This window comes from Sinocyclocheilus anshuiensis, unplaced genomic scaffold, assembly GCF_001515605.1.
Source record: "Sinocyclocheilus anshuiensis isolate Anshui unplaced genomic scaffold, SAMN03320099.WGS_v1.1 scaffold85, whole genome shotgun sequence".
Lineage (NCBI taxonomy): Eukaryota > Metazoa > Chordata > Actinopteri > Cypriniformes > Cyprinidae > Sinocyclocheilus > Sinocyclocheilus anshuiensis.
In genome coordinates, this window is record NW_015536800.1 from 4,475,933 (window position 1) to 4,493,964 (window position 18,032).

Here is an 18,032-nt window from a genome sequence, read left to right on the forward strand (position 1 = left end):
TATTGGACAGAACTAAATCAACACTGAGCTGTCTTTATTGATATTTTTGGTAGTTACACTAAGTGGCGATATATTAAAAAGTGATATATTCTAGTTACACTAAGTGCAAATAATGATCAATTTGGTTTACACTAAAATAGCAGCGTTTTCTTTAGCAACAGGAGTGTAAATAGTAGTTAGGTGGCAGATATGTATACCTCAATACTGTAGTACATTATAAAACAGTATGTAATAACATACTGAGTGTAAATTATCATATATATATAAATTGTACTAGATGAATGCCACTTTATTGGGACAAAAACCTACCTAAAGCATAACCAACACTGTATTATTGAGGCGTTTTATTTCCACTTTTCAAATATTTACTTAATTTTTATTGAAAATAAATTTCTTTCTGATCTGGTATGTGATGGGAAAAGGAGAAGCATGAGTTTGACAAAAGCCAGGATCGGACTCGGGTCGACTGCGTCAAAAGCAAACGGCTCACGTTTTACTTGCTGCGCCACTGAAACTTCGGAAATGCAAGTGTCTTTTGCAGTGCTTACAGTATACACACAGCATACTGCAATATAGTAGTATGCCATTCCGAACAGCTTCTGTACTGATTTCAGTGTACTTGAGTTATATTTAGCAGATTCTGGCTAATATAGTAGGTCATCCGGGTATTACATGCATACAGAAAATGTGCATACTATGCACAGCATACATACTGGATACTGCAGAAATAATAAGAGTAGTATGATAGTATGGCATTTCGAACACAGCCTATTTCTCATGACACCGGCTCAGACTGCATAGGTTAAGCTTATGGGTCTGTCATGTGAGGAACGAATGACTCGGAAAAACCCGAAGACTCAAAACAGGTGAACTACTTCACTAATTCCAGTACAGAACCATCCTATAGGTGAGAACCACTCCCCGACATGACTCGTTCTTCCCGAGTCACATTAAAGTTCAAGAAGGACCCATCACTAATACGAATAGAAGTCTGTCTAATAGTCAGATAGAATGGTTAAACAAAGGAATTAAAATGTATACAAAAAAGTATTATAACGATTGCTTTTATATTATTAGTAATAGAAAAGCAAACATTATAATATGGTCTCGTTTGCCGTCAGCACTCAGCAAATACGCATCTAAATTATTTGAACAAATCTTTGAAAGTCTATTAATGTACATTTTAATTTCACAAACCTTGCAAACTTAGTCGAATCTAGTTGAGATCTTGTGAAGTGTGCATTTGTATCCTGCATGATCGCGTATGCTCTGCGTGACGGTCGGTCTGTGCAAATTGAATGTGGACAGGAGGAGAGTTCAGCCTCACTGGAGATGCACGATCGACAATTTAAACTCGTGATTTCAAATTATGCTGCACTTTATCCATTTGCCCACTGTCATATTCATGTAATTTTCACTGTGTGTTGTATGTAAAATGACTGTTACCTTGGCTTTATTTGAAAAAATATGATTCCCAATGCACAAACTTCCCAGCTTACTTGGTGCCCTGTTGGTTACAATGTTGACTTTTTATTAAATATTTATTTGTGAAAAATACATTGTCATCTAAAGTATAAGTATGTTTTTTTTTTTTTTTTTTACACATTTATTTTTAAATCCATTTTCAAATGATTTCAAATTTCTTAAATAGTAATTAAAATAAAATTAAATCGGCCATCGGCCACCCTGCTTTCCAAGATATCGGCATCGGCTGTCAAAAAAACCAATATCGGTCGACCACTACTCACAGCAGCATGTTGTGGATGTATTGGCAGTAACAAGTCTCGGTACTTGCTCTGCAGCAGCAGCGTAGCAGATCTATTCCGCCAAGACCAAATACATTAACATTGTCATGTACATTACCATGCCAATCCCTCCAAGAGTTGTCATGACAGAAGTTTATTTCTTTTGGTGAATTGTTAAAACTCCTGCTGAATGTGAATGTTCAGAAATCTAGAAGATGTACTCACTGCTCCTGTAAGTCTCTGTGGCTTTGTTCAGCTCTTTGCAAGCTTTCCAGGTCCTTCATCATCTTTGAAATATGTATCTTGGATGCTTTATTCTGTACTTTTGCAAACCAGCATCCACCAATCCCCATTACTACAGACACTATCAGAACCAGGTCTTTCATCCAGTTGTGTGGGGGTCCTGGAGCAAAGGTACATGGGGATATTAGTCAGGCAGCCAATAAAACATGAAACATTATGTGACGACTGACTGTGTGTTTATTTTGCATGCTGACTGTATATCTGCTGTGCTGAATATATTTTACACACTCAGAGTCATTCTGCTGTGTTCTCAACAGGCGTGCATGGATATTTGATTTCACATGTGCTTAAATGATACACATCAGTCAGAGCTATATTTAATAATGACATTTAAAAAGCCACAACCGTTTGATCAGAATACATTATACTGTGGCTTCAGTCAATTAATGATCTGATTTTCAATTAAAGAATATGATACAACGCATACAATTCAGTCAATGAACTGAATCACTGCTAACGGGGTGCAAAAAGGCTACATTTAGGAGTTGTTTAGTGTAGCAATTTGACTTCATAATTAATTTTAACAAGAGCTTATGTTGATCAGGCACTGAAATGTTCATATCTTGAATGTATAACAGTTTGAAACATGGCTGTTTAAAAATAATTACATTCTTTGTCAATATATGTAAGGTGTATACATACGTGTAGGTGGGCCAAACAGCACTACATCCAGGGCTTTGAGCTTGAGTTTTTGTTTGTGTTGCTGGTCCTGGATCTTCAGATATGTGCTCATAAATGATGGCTCATTGGAAGCAATCCTGTAAATACAAAGCAAAAAACGATTAGCTATTTCACTTTATCAATTAGATTAAGTAAATACATTAATTTTGCTGAACCCAAACATTTGAATGGTAGTTTTTAAAGAAATGAATTCTTATATTCAGCACTTGTGCATTAAATTTGATCAAAGTAAAGACTTTTTATAATGTTACAAAAGATCTCTATTTTAAATAAATACTGTTCTTTTGAACTTTCTATTCATCAAAGAATCATAATTATCACAGTTTCCACAAAAATATGAAGCAGCACAACAGTCTTCAACTTTGATAATAAGAAAACGTTTCTTGAGCAGCAAATCAACATCAAAATGATTTCTGATCATGGGACACTGGAGACTGGAGTGATGGCCGCTGAACAGTCAGCTTTGCATCACAGGAATAAATTGCATTTTAATATATATTAAAATAGAAAAGAGTTATTTTAAATCATCTTACTTTTTCAAAGTTTTTTCTGTATTTTTGAAAGGTAGTATCACATTTATTTAATGCACTTACCTAATTTTGCACTATAACGTTTTCATTCTGTTTTCTGTGATTTCTCGTGCTGTTAAAAATATCTATAGTAGTTTATTGTAACTGTGATTACCACTGTAAATTGATATGCCTATAAAGTTTTTAACTATTGTGAATTTGGTTTGGCTAAAAATGATCTATATATGTGATTTTATATTTATAAATAGTATATAAGGATTTGTAAGAATTTTACATTTATAAAGCTGTGCATTTACATTTTAGATGCTGTTGAAACATCTATAGTGTATATTTCAATATCTATCCAAACATACAAAAATGTTAGGTGCAAATGCCTGTCGAATGAACACTAATGAGATCAGGCTGATATGAGTGGGCACTTACCAAAACTTTAGACAAATTTAAAATGATTCCAGGCTGAATTTTCATTTGGTTCAGTCTTGATTTGTCTCACCTGGGCAAGGTGTTCCCATTGACATGCAGCTCTTTGAAGCTCTTTTCGTACTGAGGCAACTCAACAAACTCTCTTAACCACCTCAAGACATCCTCCTGAGTCCAGTTATGAACTAACAGAGTGAAAGAAAGCAGAGAAAAAGCCAAAAGAGAGGAAGAAAGTGACTATTTTACATTGAAACCATGGCAAGACTCAATCATGGAGACCATCTTACCCTCAGAAGATTTCCAGCCCTTCCAAAGCTCCTCCAAAGTGATATGCTGGTCCTCATGATGGAGTTTACTGTGTTTGTTTGCCTGTTGCTGCTGCTGCATATCTTCAATGATGAACTACAGTAAGAAACAAAGAAGAGATATGGATGCAAGAGTAATTGATTTAAATGAACTTACACAAATCCTACAAATGCAGTGACACACTTAAAACAACAGCTGAGTAAACATTCAAGATCAAAAGAGTCACTTGAGTCTGTGAATGCGTTTTGGCATCTGTCTCTGCTGTAATCAGATGCACCACGTGATTCCAGGCTTCTTCGCTGCCTACATCTACCTAAGCCATATCTATAGCAACAAGGAAAAGTAACCCAATACCAGAGACTCGGACGTACTTCAGGACATTACTTAGAAACTCATACCCCTCTGCTATGTTCTCGCAGTGCCAAGCCTGAACAGTTTGTCTTAGGTGCTGGGTGGAAACATGCGTTTCTAAATTGACCAACAGGCTCAGGAGAGAAACTCAAGGGTGCTCTGGCATAACACTTCAGCTCTTACACAAACATCACATAAACATACCAATGGTAAAGCTGAGCTTGTTAGTCTGAGTGTGAGTTTAGACGTTTTACATCCTCCTACTAATACATTCATGTTACTCCACCACTTGTTCAGTTAGCAGCAACAAAATGTAATACAAGAGGAAAGAATAATTAAGCACATGATTATGATTTCAAGTAGGGCTGCATGATTTTGAATACTGGAATATTGGCTGTTTTTTCTGAAAAAATTCTATTTAAAAAATTAAATTTTTAACTGTTGAGAAGTGGTTTGTTTAGGGTAAGGGTGGGATTAGAGGCTCAAAATGATCTATATATATATATATATATATGTATGTATATATGCATGCTTGTGTGTGTGTGTGGTTAGTGTAGAATTGTAAATACAGCCACTCTTAATATTATATATATATATAGATTAGATTAGATTAGATTATATAGATTAGATTATATAAAATTAGATTAGATTATATAAGATTATATATTAGATTAGATTAGATTTATAATACAAACAGAATATAAAGGATTTTATGGATTTCTAAAGTTTACATTTTAGATGCAGTTGAAACGTCAATATGTTTCACAATATTCACAGAAAAATTCCAGGTCTGCTGTGTTTGTTTGCAGGGCTGCACAGTTTGGATGAAATTTAGTGATATATATCTATATATATATATATATATCTCTCAATTTGGCTGTATACTAATAATAATGATGATAAAGAAGAATTATAACTACTGCTACTATTAAATATAAAAACCAAAATAAGAAATATTATTCTTGTAATTTCTCACTGTAAAATTAATTAAATATTAAAGAAAAGCAATATAACAATTGTATTTTACAATACAGCTGTAAAATTACAATACTAATATTTATGTCTGTCTTAATTTCTTCATTTTCAAATGTTTCAAATTATGCCTAACACGCAGAGCATATATTTATTTAGTTAAATTGCAGCCTTTGTGATAATTGCACTAAGCTATTTTACAGTTTTAGTTTTATTTTGTTTAAATGTGCAGCTCTTGTTTAAAGACTTTGAAAATATATTCTTAAAAATATGTATAGTTATGATAAATTTATAAAATATTTAATCAGCTGTTTCAACTGCGCTTTTCTCCTCTATTTAAATGTAAATTTCATGAAACTTCATTGGCCAGGAAGTGTGGAAACCCAGCAGGATTCACATTAGGGTGTGAGGAAACTTCTGACTTGTGATTGTGTTCTTGTAAACATCTGTGAATGCTGATTACCTCAACACTCTCCTCCACCTCAATGCCTCCATCCTGATCATCATCCATCTCTCTGTGGATGTGCTGAAGAGCCTCCAGGCTGAAACGGTCAGCCTCTGTTATACAAGGAGGGCTCACCTGCAGACATGGATCTGTGATCAAAAATGGACAGAAGAGTTAAGTAATCCAATAAACATTTGCAATGTCAACACGTTACCATTTCACTATCCATTTCATGGATCTTCAAAATGTGCAGTAAGCAGTCTGAGGTTTAGCGAATGTTTTTATATTATTTGTATATATTTGGTGGTGCACACGTGCCTGTTGAGGTCACAGTCGTGTGCTTGTACAGTCCAGGGTGCTGCGGTTCATCGCTGGAACAGATGCAGATGATGAGTCCGCGCAGCACGAGCAGTACGGTGAGGCAGAACTTATGCATCGCAGGGTTCAAGTGCCGCTTACTGACTATGATTTAAAAAACACATGTGCGTCCAAATGCAACGTTACGTGATAGTGATGCTATAAACAGCTCCAGCTCCAAGAAAAGCTTTGGCGCACCGGTTAGAAAAGCAACAGTGTAGGCATTTCACAAAAAAGAGAAACTATTCGAAATGTTTGTTTGCAACCGCAAAGTAAAATCACAGCATTTAAACATACATCCCAAAAGTTTTCCAAAAACGGTTTTCTTGTTATATCCCAAAGCAATGGAAAAGCAAAGTAAACTGAATAATAAAAAGTTAACGAAATAATGTATTCCACTTTAAAAACACGGAGTCCAAAACAAAAATACGACGACAAAGAATAGAAGTCCTTCCGAAAGCCGGGTTCCTTATGAACGAAGTTGCTTCTGAAGAAGCGATAGTAGCCTACTTCTCTTTAGGAACGTTTGGATAATGAGTGTCCATGAAAGTGTGCTAGTTACTAAATGTCACCAAACTTTGTGTGCTCGCATTTTGCGTGCGTCTGCTCTTCTAATGCCAAATAGCGAGTTCACTAACTCTTAAGCGGCGTTTGACTCATGAATATTAATTAGATTGCGTGCGCTTGCCAAATAAACTGATTTGCTGAGAGGTAGACGTTAACTGCATGAATATTAATTCGTTTATGTGATTGGACGATCCAAGAACTTTAGGAGAAACGTCAGTATTAAAACATTAATAATAATCATGTAATCAAATATTCAATAATGGGTACGGATATTGTTCAAAACTAATAAAAATGCAATTCATACAAAACTTACTTGTAATGAACAGCTTTAATTTGTGAATTAATTTGTGTCTTGAAGTGACTAAAATGGTTTATGATATTGTTTTCTTGTCAATTTACTTATTTCAAGAGTATATATATATATATATATTTTATTTTTATTTTTTATTTGTGAGCATCTCAACACCCAACTCTAGAGTTATGGAAAGCTAGTTAGACAATATTAGGAAATCTCTATTAATAAGCATTAATCAAGAACTTCAATTTGGAGGGCTTTCACAGTTAAACGCCACATTTACTCTCTCATATAGGCCTACACGTACACACACGCACTCAATGCACAAACACGCACACAATCCTGGCCTCAGGATTAAATTTAGAGCCCTATCAGATTAACATGGTCTGCGACTCATACACTCAGAAATGGCAACAGAAAGAAAGTTTCAAGTTACACCTCAACAACCTCATATGGTCCAAAAATAAAACTGGGGCTTGAGCGAGTGGATGCCAAGCAGTGGGGGAAAGGTTTGGCCCTTGAAGCATGTACAAGTGACAGGTGTCTGTCATTGTAATTCAGGGCAAACTCACTTCAAAGTGAATATTAGAAACACCATCTCATTTCTGCCCCTGGTGGCCAGCATAGATGTCATCAATCTATAATGGAAAAAATACATTCTGTAGGCTTGGTTTCTCATGATGTATCATTTAGCACAAAATGTTCTTGTTGACTTTAAAACATGGGCTTGGTTGTATGTGTGTTTTAAGCTGTCTGTTTGATGTTTCTTTCCCTCTGGTTAGTGTTGGTGATGTTTAAAAAAGAATTTATGGGATTTCACCATAATAACTGCAGAGTGTGAACAGATTTGCTTGTTCGGATCAATTATCATTTCAAGAGCCTTTGTGGTGTTGAGGTGCAATTTGTTGTTGGCACACCACAATGTAAGTCAGCCCACTTCCCTACTGTGAAGACTAGCATCTCAATTTATATTGCGAGCAGTGAGAGTGGTAAACAGTGGGTATGTTCGGAATGGTATATCACCATACTGCTATACTGTAGCGTTTCCTGCACTGCAGCGCTGCCTGACTAAACTGGGGATTCCCCTAGAGTTCTCTAAGAAACACTTTTTTTAATTAATCATATAAAAATCGTATGAAGCAACAAGTAACTGTTTATTAACTGTTTGTTATATTTAGCATCTGATTAACTTACTATTTGATCAGGACATTTGTACTCAAAACTAGACTGAAAATGGTTTTAATAGTCTGTTCACCAGGGTTGCATTTATTTGATCAAAAATACAGTAAAAATAGTAATACTGTGAAATATTTTTTTGCAATTTAAAACAATCATTCTATTTCTTATTTTAAAATGTATTTTAATTCTATGATGGCAAAACTGAATTTTTAGCAGCCATTACTGCAGTCTTCAGTGTCACAGGATCCTTCTGAAGTCTTTTTAATATGCATCAATATATATCAGAAGTGACAGAATACACATTTACAATATAACAAAATATTTCAATTTAACAAATGCTTTAGAACATTCTATTCCTCAAAGAATCCTGAAAAAAAAATGAATCGTGGTTTTCACAAAAAAATGTAAGCAGCAAAACACTGATAATAAGAACCATTATTCATGATTGACAACCAAATCAGAATAACAGGATGATTTCTGAAGGATCATGTGACACTGAAGACTAGAGCAATGGCTGCTCACAGAAATAGATTGCATTTTAAAATGCATTCAATATAGAAAACATTTCACAGGATTACTATTTGTATTGTATTTTTAATAAAAAAAATGCAGCCTTGGTGAGCATACTTCTTTCAAAAACATGCTAATTTTTCCATATTTTTAACAGCTTGTGTGTGTGTGTACACTTTTTTTATATATGTATACAATTTATATTCATTTATTATTTCGTCCATACAATAAAAGTCAATAGGTCCAGCATTTTTCAGATCCCACTGACTTTCATTGTATTGGCAAAAACAGCCAAAACATTCCTTAAAATATATTCTGTTGTGTTCCATAGAAAAACAAAACTCATACAGTTTTGGAATGACATGAGGGTGAGCAAAGGATGACAGAACTATCCCTTTACGCACACAGTAGTCATTTGGCAGTACTGCAATCTCCGTACCACACGTCCTTGATGGGTGTGTATTATGCAATTTAGCACCGTAAAGACAAAAACAAATGAACAACCTGACACTTTTTGAATCTATTACAGTGTTTAGTGATCCATTCCAAAAGCAACAGATACACTGGCCCTTTAGGAGTTAGACAGCACCAATACAGTTCAAATCTGCTAGAGAGCATGCACTCAAAACCAGAACAGCTGGTAGCCATTTGGCAAAGGCTGGTAACGTCCAAAATGTAAAACAATCCACTGAAACGGTTGAGAAAACAGACACCAATTCTCACCCTTTTTTTTTTCTTTCTACAGACAAAACCGACAAAGATAACCGTGATCTAACACGCTAGTTTCTGTTCAATGTAAGCACAGTGGCACAGGTGACAGGCAAACTAACTAACTTGTGTGATAGATAGAAATGATAAAACTCAACATGGTTAGTCTTGATCAGGTCCTCTGATTCGAACACACTGGAAGACAACTGGATACAAGAGGAAAATAACACTGAAAACAAAAGTGGAAAAGTTAGGCGTGACCTTCACAATTTGACCTTTAGATTTGGCAGTTTCCATTTCGGCAGTTGCACAAGGTATGCTTTAATATTCTTCCCTGATTGAGGAATTGCTCACAGTAGATACTAGTAAATGGCTTTGCAAGAATTACTGGGTTTTGGCTTTTATTTCTTCCAAAGCAACAGTTTCTAATGCAGACCAAACATGGCCTGACTACTTAAAAATAATAATATACAAAAGTTTCATAGTAACTTTCCCTCAATCATGGAAGAAATATTTAGAAATATTAACATAACCATTAAATGTAATACAATGTTACATAAAATAATCAATATAACATTTAGACTCATATATTAATATTAGCCATGTTAGAAACGGATAAATTAAAAGAACCAAAACCACTGAGGAACTACTTCTGCCGTTCCTATATAATCCCAAACAATAACAAAATGCAGTCCATACTGATTAAAAGGGAATTCCAGAGCATGCTATTTCACAAGTGTCTCTTTCTCTCTGATCAGACGATGCATACAGAGTTGTGTGGGGCGGGAAAAGTACAAGGAAAGAAAATAAGAAGCACAGAAATAGCAGAATTGAGTTTGCTCTGTGAATTATAATGAAAAAAGGTATAAACAAACAATCATGCCCTTTTCACAAAAGGACAATTTGTAGTGTAACATTTTACCAACAGATCCTGTTATTAAGCAGTAGTGGTTTAAGGCCTCATTTTTAGTTTGCTTTAGACTACAGCTATTACAGAAGTGAGCATTTGGTACTAAACATTTGATTAAAAAAAATTGCATGTGAGTGACATCAATTTAAAAGGGCACATTTTTATGTAGCAGTGATGCTCACAAAGGCCGTGCCACTTCTGCAGTCAAAATATATGAAAGGCAGGATAAGATTCCGGTTCTTTCCATTCAGCTTGACACAGATAATCTAGTTGACTACATGCAGGGATGGGTCCAAAAACAAGCTAGTCAGTTAGTGAGGTTGACTAGATTATCTAGATTTTTAGTACATCCATACACATTCATTACAACCATTTGAGTATCCCAGTACAAGTGATGCCACGTTTAGTTAAAAACTTAACCAACTATAAAACAGATTAGTCGACGAGCGTGTCAGGCAACCCGTTAAGTGTCAGATTTACTAAGGAAAATTAGTGTCAGACCACAATACCATAAAAGCGCTGACAGGAGTGGAAAGTTTTGTGGGTGATCTACTGACAATGTGCAAATTAACATTTCCAATGACCAACGCAATCTACCACAAGCAAACTATCAAGCGCAAAACAGGTTAAGACATGCTTTTTTGGGTGTTAAATAATGGTTAACTGACTACCACAAACCTAAAATCCTCTCTTCCCATTAATTTTGTGTCTTAAAGGGAAATGCCTACAAATGCATAAAATAACCGTGTCCATGCCTTTTCATCAATTTTTCCACTGTGTCTTTAGTAAATCCTGACAGTAGTTTTTTAACACCAAAAAAAGAGTTTGTAAATCTGGCCCTAAATTAGTTGATTCTGAAAAGAAGTAAGTTTGGACATCCCCATCTAGAAACACAGAGAATCCAAACTTTCATTAATTCAAGCTACTTGTAACATGACTGTACTTACAGAATCCCCACAATTCCTTCTCTATATGGTTTAACCACATGACAACAAAGCAGCAGTTTTTCTACATGCTGATTTGTCTGATACTAACAGTAATCGTGACACTGAAAGCGTGAATGATATGCAAACGAGAACTAAACAGTCCTTCCCTACCACAGGATTTGAGTCGACCAATTAATTAGAAATCGCTAACCCATTAAAAGGATATTTGTGCGTTTGTTAAACGAAATGTAAGCCATTTGGTGTGGGATTTTTATAGGTTACCATTGTGTTGGCAGCTTGAACATCTATAGCCAATGAAAAAGGGCCAAATCAATGGCTACGCTTATGTGATGATTACGATATGGCACATAAGGCCAACCGGCAAAGTCAGTTAAAGCTTTTGTGTTAAAGACTTCATATGAAAAAAAAAAAAAAAGTTTAACAAAGCAGTAGAGCCACCTTCTCCCAAATACACAAAAATGGCATCAATATTACATCTCGGTTTAGTGGGGAAAAAAAAAAGAATGGGAAAAAGATCAATATACATGACATAAAATAATTACAAAACAGAAAGGGTCTGGTGAAACTCCAGATGACTTAAGGCATTTGCCAAGACGAGTAAAGGCAGCTATAAGTTCAGGCTTTTAAAATGCATGAACCTTTTCCTTCTGAGCCCAAACGCTCACAAGAAATATACAAAACTATTTGGTAACAAAAGTTTACTATATGTTATAAAACTGAAAAAGGTGAAAAACCATTTCTTTGTTCGTTTCTTTGGGACAGGGTGTGGCCTGAGAGTAGAAGGAAACTATTTCAATTATTTAACATTTAAAAGGCTACAGAGCCTCAAAACCATTAAGAAGATGAGAATTCAAAGACTAATTTAAAAAACAGGAATTGCAATTCTAACAGATGTCATGTTTTCATCAATTATAGGGCATTAATTCAAATCTATGCCGCAAAAGCACATTTCTAGAAGTACCGGTGGACTGACCTGGAACTGAATTATCCTCTCTTGTGACAGGCAGAGATACATCCTCTCTGTATCTTTAAGGTAGAAGGCACATTTATGTAGTTGGGACACAGGATCATCGGCATCCATTAGCGCTGTCTGCTTGTCCACTTTACGAATGATCTACACAGAAAGACACAACATTTCACCTCCAAAAAAATCCTTGCTATTTACATTGTTACACAAACATATTTGAGTCACAACTATATGCAGGGGTTAAAGCAAAAAAAAATCCTGAGCCTGAACTTTTTTCCGTGTACAAGATGACCTACAATCTAAAACATGAAATTTCTGAGATTGTTTTGTTCAAAAGAAATAATGGTAAATTAAATACTAGGAAATTAATATAAAATAGGAAATATACAAAGACAGTTTACTACAGAAAACTACAGTTGGGTTCAATTAACAACAACAGAAACATTAAAATGGTCCAAGAACTGGTAACTTAAGCAGGGTTCGTACAGATACTGCAAAATAAAATTCCAGGACGTTCAAGGACTTGCACTAATTTTTTGGTTTTCAAGAACTAAAATCAGATCTCACTTATCAATCAATACTGTTATTATCTTTCAAATTCTAATAAATAAACTAATAAAACAAAATGGTACAAATAAAGTGCAGCACATGCAAAGAATGCAATGACTGGCAACTTTAACATTTAGAAGGATACTATGGCAAAGTTATCGCTTTCCTTATTCAAACTGTTTTTTTTCATGAATATATGATTGACTTGAAGAATGAAAGCTGTATCATACACTTGGAAAATTATGAGCTTTATCACGCTCATAGGCACTAGGGGTGTGACAATACACTTAGCTCACAAGGTGAGACAAAATGCAGATACTTGGTTCACTAGAACGAGACAATGTTTTAATACTTTAAGAATTTTTAAATGACAAAATATTTGTCTTTTAATCACAAAAAGTAAAACAATGCAGTTGTATAACTAATCTAGTGCTTAACTAATGATTATTTTGCTAATCAAGTAATCTGATTATTTTGACAAGCGAGTAATCTGATATTTTTTAGTAATAGAAATAGAACTAAGTGGGAAAACAGGCTTTAATATGACTATATTTATATATAAAGTAACGATGAGGCAATAATAATTGGCCTCAAATAAAGTATCAAAACCAAGTACATGGTTTTATTGAACAACATTGTTGAATACATAATGTAATATGCCTATATTATAACAAATATCTGCAGAGGGCGCCAACGGCCTGGTGATGTTTCATGTATTTCAACTGTTTAAATCCATTTAATTTTAATATTTGGCCACATGCAAAGTCAGAAACTTTTATTTTGAAATCGCAATGTACAATACATCACATATTTAGAAATATGTTGATGTATTCTCCTGTGTTGGCATAGGTTTAAATGATTTGCGTTACAAATCAAGAGAGTTTTCCCAGATGAACGTTAAGCAACCCAAACTCAACACATATGCAGAGTAAAAGTTTAGCCCCTTTTACACATACAGTCTTTTCTGGTGAATTACCGTTAAGAGATCATGTGTGAACAGGACCTTTTCAAAAATACAGGTAAATGCATTCTGGCAATCATATCGTTCTCATGGATGCGCCTCGCAGCTTTTTCAATGTGTCACGCTCAAGACCCAGGCTTCTTTTCAATTCATCAGCTGCGACTCTGCAATTGGATACTATTATGCGTGTCTCGTGTTTATAAGAGCAAAAACTTCTGATTGGCTAGTAATGTTAGTTTGGTTGAGAGTGAAAGCTGTGTTCCTCTCGTACATTGGTAGGCGAACTCATGAACTCGAACGTGATATCAGCAAGTGTTTTTAAATGTAGGACGACTATCTTTTTTTTCCCGCAGCCGCACGCCTGAGATCCGGCACGGTGCCGGAGAACTTTAAGCCCTGTATATGTCACTCCTTGATTGAACAGGACACAATTTCTTAGCCCAACTCTTTTAATCATGCACAATCAAGTGGATAATAGCTTACCAGTCGGGGTAGAGCCATGCCTGTCACGGAGCACACCAGCTTCACCGTCTGACCGTAATGGATATAACCATCTCTGACTGTAAACTCTTCACCCTCTGACTCATCATCATCCACTGGAATTCAGAATTACACGTTATTACCAATTCATAGTTAACAGGAAAAACTGCAGATGTTAAACATGAAAACACTGATACGTAATTTCTACACATTCTTTCAATAGATGTAATGAACTCTGTGTGGCACTACTTTTAATATAGCATATTTGTGGTGAATAACTCACATAGATGAATATAGAAGGCTCCCCACTGTTGTGAACTAGCATGGAAGTTTCCCCCTTCCACATGAAGGTACCGCGTACTGACAGTCTGGGACCGCAAGCGGTTAAAAAGAGCCACCTTCGTCCCAGAAGCTATGCATACTATAAGAGACATTGAAAATGAGCTGCGTGAAAATTCTGGACAAATTAAGACTCATTTAGTGACACAAATAAAAAATTATTTTGACTCACGGTCTGCATTCTTCAGCGACTGTTTCTTTTTGGAAGGTTTGGAGATGACCTTGATTCGTTTGCTGAGGAAGACACCGATATCTGCGCTATTCCCGTAGAACATTTTCACTGACAGCATGAAGTGCTTCCGTTTGTCCGAGTCAGAAATGTATAATGTTTTTGCTGTGCAAAAATTCTGCAGAAGCAAAGCACAAAAGTTGTGATGCCAGAACACTGATCTTGAAATTATTTTAGAAAGGCAGTTACAATACATGTGTTGCCATAATAAAATCCATAAAGCACCTTGCCCTCCAAGTTGAGCTGCTGCATTTCTTGTTCACTGTTTCCAATGCCTATAAAGGCACAAGGCTGTGACTCCTGCTCCGAGCAGCCCTCTCTCTCCATCTGCTCCTTCTTTTTCTTCCAGCCACAACCCATCAGGTAAACACATGGTGGAGGACAGAAGAATCTAACAGATTCAAAGAGTATTTGAAATGATTAAAGAAAAATTCACTTTGACGCTTGTAGAAGGAATCTGATTTTACATAGATCTCCCTAACTTCATTTACATTAAGTGTGCTTAACTGGACTTTATCAAAGCTTGATTCACAGTCGACATGAAACGTAATCCATTTTACATCCAAAATGTGTCAAATATACAAGTAAAACAGGATATTCCACAAGCAAAAGAGTAGTGCAAGACTTGTCTGAACCGCAAACAGTCATATTTATGACCCCATTAACATCTATTGGGGTCACTTAAATGTTTAAGATCCACCTTTTACAGTAATCAGAAATGCATGTAATAAATTACAGTAATCAGAAATGCATTTCAGAAAACAGCAAAGGACATCAATGACCAACATACATATATGGATGAATACAGAGGTCGAAGCTTTCAAATGAAATCCAATCACAGGTGTAAACATTGTCTCTCAGCTGAACATTTATGCTCGATTACTCAAGACAGATGTTAAAACCAGGCCTAAACATTTTTCCTTACGGATTAATCATCCACTATAAGACCTGAAATCTGTATTAACCTTAATAGGCTCACTTGTGATTTCATGTTGACTGACTTACCTGTATACAACACACATAAACAGTTAATAATACATGTGTTTACAGATCAAATTCATCACTCACCTTTTTTCATTGCCGTACGATTTCTGTGCGACTTTTGCATGCAGTATGAGTACTGTCTGATCTCCTCTTTCCTTCAAGTAGTTGCGCATTGCCTCCCTGCAAACCCACAAAATACAACAGAAAAGTTTATTTATTTAAGCTGTTGTTTCCTAATATATATTTAATAAATATTACACATGAACTTAACAGTGCCTTTACCTTGTTAAACGCTTTGGCTGAGGGAGCTCCCCAAATTTCCTACAAAACAAAGTAAGACAACTTCAAACATCACTTTGATCCACACTCAAAAATAATAAAAAGTTATGTCTACCAAGAAAGACAGCATTTTGAGCAGGATAAACAAGTTCAAGCATGCATGAGATGCCCCTATCTGTCTATTTAGACAGCTCACTAGGTTTTGAGATGCAAGCCATAATAAGCCTAGAAGTTGAAATAGATATGAGCATTTTACATAGAAATGACGGGACGTTACAAATACACCATTTTTAAGCTAAAAGTAGTTTAACTGAGAAGTCTGACATGAAACAAAGAGAACGTTTTGAGTCCTCTCGAAAGCTCCCAGTTTCTGTTATGAACCCACTAGACCAGCTAACTTGGCTGGCTAACATTTGCCAACCTGCCCCTCTCTCACTCTCTCTCGTACACCAACTCACAAGTTGGCTCAAATTTTATACAAGTATTTTTAAAGATTAAATGTTAATGTTAAAGCTTCAAAACACGGCGTTAATACAACCTTACTGTGTTTACAGTTAAATATTTGCTCTCCACAGTATACAGTGTTTATGGAAAACTGCTGAAAATTTATCAGCTAACTAAAAGCTAAGCGGCTAACTGAATAAAAGAGCTCATCGTTGAAAACCTCAAAAACCACACAAAAGTACGCCGAGACAGGCCAACAGCGCAGAGACACGCGGCCGTGGGTGTAAAGAAATAAACCAAAGCAAATGATCTTGACTAAACAGACAAAACTTATTTTAGCTGTGACTTTTCCATGCCCCGTCCGTTGGTAATTTCGCTGCTTACCCTGTCACAACAGGCGCCATCTTCACCAACTCTCTCTAATAACGCCAACAATCGCGAGACTTCCCCCGCTCCGCAACACACCGCAAAAGACGAGGGGGATGGGCAGTGTGAAAAATAATGCAGGAAGGGGGGCACAGGCGTGGGAAAGTTCTGAAGTCACGCGAGAATTCACGGTCGCTTATTATGGGAGCGTATGAGAGCGGGTCCCTTGTTATCGCGAGAGTACGTTGAGGACGGCTGCCAGCCAAACGCGTGTGAAAGTTCTCACGATGGGAAGAGAGACCGCACCTTTTCAGCGCGGGCCGTGAGAAAAAGATTTCTAGACAGAAGGAAGCCCGGGGACTAGGGCACATACACCAGGAAATAGTGATCTGACGTGAAGCAGTTAAAAAGGATGTTGTTATTAAAAGTCTTTAAAAGTTTTCACCTCTTGGCTCTTTCAATTGCATACATTCCAGTAATTTTGAAATGATAAACCTACACATTATATTTGGTCTAATTCATGCGATAACAACTAAACTGCTTTCACATCACCAGATGGCAGTATTATTTCATTATGGAAATGCTGCTGTATCACACTGACTGGAGGGGGAAAAAAGTGGTATAGGCCTAGTATTTATTTCGAAATAATTTTCGCTCAAAAATTGCTAGATTACACAAATACTTACAAAGAAACGGCAAGTAACACATTGAATTAAACGTTACTTTTTAACAGAAAGACTGAAATAATACTATTTCTTGTAAAGCATACTCCAATAATCTTTGAAAATCATTTTACAGCTAAAACATAAGGTTAAGTGTTTGGCTGAGGTAAGATACAGTAGCCTGCTCACCCAGTACTCAACACTGATTAGTGTCATTTTCCAAATCCTTCATCCCTTGAACTAAGATTATAATAAATTAATTTTAAAACACTACCACAAAATAAGACTTACTTTGAGATCATTCTGAGGTTTAATACAGATTTAAAAGCATAACAAGAAATAGTTTAGTAGCTATATGATACTGTTTTTGAAATCAAATCTTTAGTTATGACAGGAAACAATTGGCATCTAACAATGTTTTGGAAAAAAAAAGTTAATCTTAAAAAATAAAGCATATGCATAAATCCAAAATAGTAAATAAAACAGTTACAAATAAGCATGTGTCCTGTTCTAAACTCCTGAAACATTGTTGTCATATTTTAGAGC

The 18,032-nt window shown here is 35.7% G+C and overlaps 2 protein-coding genes across 2 annotated transcripts in view; both read right to left on the reverse strand.

The window, feature by feature from the left end:
- Positions 1 to 6,710, reverse strand: part of LOC107656659 (stromal interaction molecule 2-like) — a 19,236-nt gene extending 12,526 nt beyond the window's left edge. Inside the window, exons 1-6 of the mRNA XM_016444599.1 lie at positions 6,072 to 6,710; positions 5,772 to 5,902; positions 3,967 to 4,081; positions 3,753 to 3,864; positions 2,691 to 2,806; positions 1,971 to 2,148 (exon numbers count right to left, since the gene is read on the reverse strand). Coding sequence (XP_016300085.1) covers positions 1,971 to 2,148; positions 2,691 to 2,806; positions 3,753 to 3,864; positions 3,967 to 4,081; positions 5,772 to 5,902; positions 6,072 to 6,189 — 770 coding nt within the window. The 5' untranslated portion in view covers positions 6,190 to 6,710. The remainder of the gene's footprint in view (positions 1 to 1,970; positions 2,149 to 2,690; positions 2,807 to 3,752; positions 3,865 to 3,966; positions 4,082 to 5,771; positions 5,903 to 6,071) is intronic.
- Positions 6,711 to 11,927: 5,217 nt separating this feature from the next.
- LOC107656861 (recombining binding protein suppressor of hairless) lies at positions 11,928 to 16,919 on the reverse strand. Its single transcript, XM_016444814.1, has 9 exons — positions 16,843 to 16,919; positions 16,018 to 16,056; positions 15,820 to 15,915; positions 14,977 to 15,142; positions 14,695 to 14,869; positions 14,467 to 14,604; positions 14,187 to 14,299; positions 12,200 to 12,340; positions 11,928 to 11,996 (listed from the first exon to the last, which is right to left on the reverse strand). Exons 1-9 carry the CDS (start codon positions 16,860 to 16,862, stop codon positions 11,928 to 11,930), a joined length of 957 nt encoding a protein of 318 aa, XP_016300300.1. The 5' UTR covers positions 16,863 to 16,919.
- Positions 16,920 to 18,032: the final 1,113 nt, after the last annotated feature.

What these genes read in the sequence shown, in the direction of transcription:
- LOC107656861 (XM_016444814.1), bottom strand. Translation starts at nt 16,862, where the DNA reads ATGGCGCCTGTTGTGACAGG. An exon ending in ATGGCGCCTGTTGTGACAGG is followed by an intron (nt 16,057 to 16,842) that starts GTAAGCAGCGAA and finishes TTTGTTTTGTAG; the next exon opens with GAAATTTGGGGAGCTCCCTC. An exon ending in AGAGGATAATTCAGTTCCAG is followed by an intron (nt 11,997 to 12,199) that starts GTCAGTCCACCG and finishes TTCTACTCTCAG; the next exon opens with GCCACACCCTGTCCCAAAGA.